Here is a 1,983-nt window from a genome sequence, read left to right on the forward strand (position 1 = left end):
CATGTTTGGCTGTTTTTCTCTCTACAGATGTATATGTAAACAGAGGATTGGTCATTGAAACCGAGCGAAGAACCTCTTATATTCACGATAACGGCATAAATGCCTAGCAACCTTCGGAATTCCCGCCCTCCTCAGCATACAGACACTCGTACAGTAAAATATAGACGGACCAACGAGCCACTTTGGTCACCAGTTATTTATTAAGTGCTTAATAAGCTAATTTGTCATGTCATTAAAAGCTGGTCCGGTTTTCGAACCATGGGCGCCTAACTTCCGGTTTTAACCAATTTCGGTGTGTCACCATCAGATAAGAATGCAATATGATGCAACCACTGATAGTAGTTCGCATTGAACGGAAAAAGTAGTTCGCATTCAATGAAAAAGTAGTTCGCATTGAATTGGATCACCATGGTGTGAAAATCATGCAACGTATAACGCAGACGATTAATTGTAAATCATTGATATTCATGCTAAGTATTTTAAAAAGAGTCAAACTTTTGAGTTTGCTCATGTGTTACTATGCTTTTATTGAATGTGTATGGTAGTATACGAGGGCGAATAAACGTGTGTCAGTCGTTGATGTAATCGAAATAAAAAAATGCGAACGCTGCCTGAGTCTGGATATAAACGTTGCAACCGGGTTGTATGACTTAAACACCGATGCCTGGCAGAACAGAAACCAACATGCCTGACAGAACAGACACCAACATGCCTGGCAGAACAGAAACCAACATGCCTGACAAAACAGACACCAACATGACTGGCAGAACAGAAACCAACATGCCTGACAGAACAGACACCAACATGCCTGGCAGAACAGAAACCAACATGCCTGGCAGAACAGAAACCAACATGCCTGGCAGAACAGACACCAACATGCCTGGCAGAACAGACACCAACATGCCTGGCAGAACAGAAACCAACATGCCTGAGAGAACAGTCACCAGCATGTCGGGCAGAACAGACACCAACATGCCTGGCAGAACAGACACCAACATGCCTGGCGAAACAGACAACACAATGTTTGCCGTAACAGACAGAAAAATGTTTGGCAGAACAGACAAAAATATATAGTAAAACAGACAACACAATCTCTGGCAGAAGAAACAACATTATGCCCGTCAAAATAGACAACACACTGTCTGGCAGAACAGACAAGAACAACTGAATTGGGGACTTTACTACTTAAACAATGCCAGCAGGAGAATAATGTACATGTTGTGTCTTGAAAGACATACACCCTCAAAATATATACTTTAAATATACAAGTAATTTCATTACGTTTCGTGTATTTAAAACAAACAGTTATAAATGTATTTGGGCTCAGTTGGGTTTACCTCTAGGATGAGAAACAGACCAATACATATTACTGGTAGTAAACAATAAATATACGCTACCAATCGTCCATAAACATCGGCTTATATGGCGTGCTTAACGAATTTTCGTCTTTTACAGCAAAACGTTCTGATAATGTCTTTACACAATTTATTGAAATTTATACTTTTATTGAACAAAGTTACCATATATTTAATACAAATACACGCTGGGGTTTCGCATTCATGTTTCGTCGCAATCGTATCGCGATATAATTATGCAGGATATTCGATGGTTTTATATTACCTGTCCCTTGAGAGTGCCAAAGGTCAATGGTTGCGTTTATTATATGCTGAATACATGTTTGTGGTAATAACTTGTACCTGATGACCCATCTAGGGTGGGGGCGGGTAAAGAGCTGTATCCGCTGACTATTTCTATACGAGATACGCCAATAATGTCTACAACTATGGCCATATTGAGCGACTATTCATTGTTCAATGACGAACTTGACGGAGTATTGCGAGACATAATATTACATCTGACTAAGGGTAAATAATACAATGCAAAATAGAAAATGCCGTTTGAAATGTTAGGACATGTATATGCACCTAATATCTGTTAGTATTGCATGTCAATAATGTCCTTTTATAAACAACATTTTCTTAC

General features: G+C 39.3%; 1 protein-coding gene across 1 annotated transcript; it reads left to right on the forward strand.

The window, feature by feature from the left end:
* Positions 1 to 660: 660 nt before the first annotated feature.
* LOC127865747 (immunoglobulin G-binding protein A-like) lies at positions 661 to 1,074 on the forward strand. The gene has a single exon (XM_052405692.1). The coding sequence runs from the start codon at positions 661 to 663 to the stop codon at positions 1,072 to 1,074; it is 414 nt and encodes a 137-aa protein (XP_052261652.1).
* The last annotated feature ends 909 nt before the right edge of the window (positions 1,075 to 1,983 follow it).

This window comes from Dreissena polymorpha, chromosome 1 (assembly GCF_020536995.1).
Source record: "Dreissena polymorpha isolate Duluth1 chromosome 1, UMN_Dpol_1.0, whole genome shotgun sequence".
Taxonomy (NCBI): domain Eukaryota; kingdom Metazoa; phylum Mollusca; class Bivalvia; order Myida; family Dreissenidae; genus Dreissena; species Dreissena polymorpha.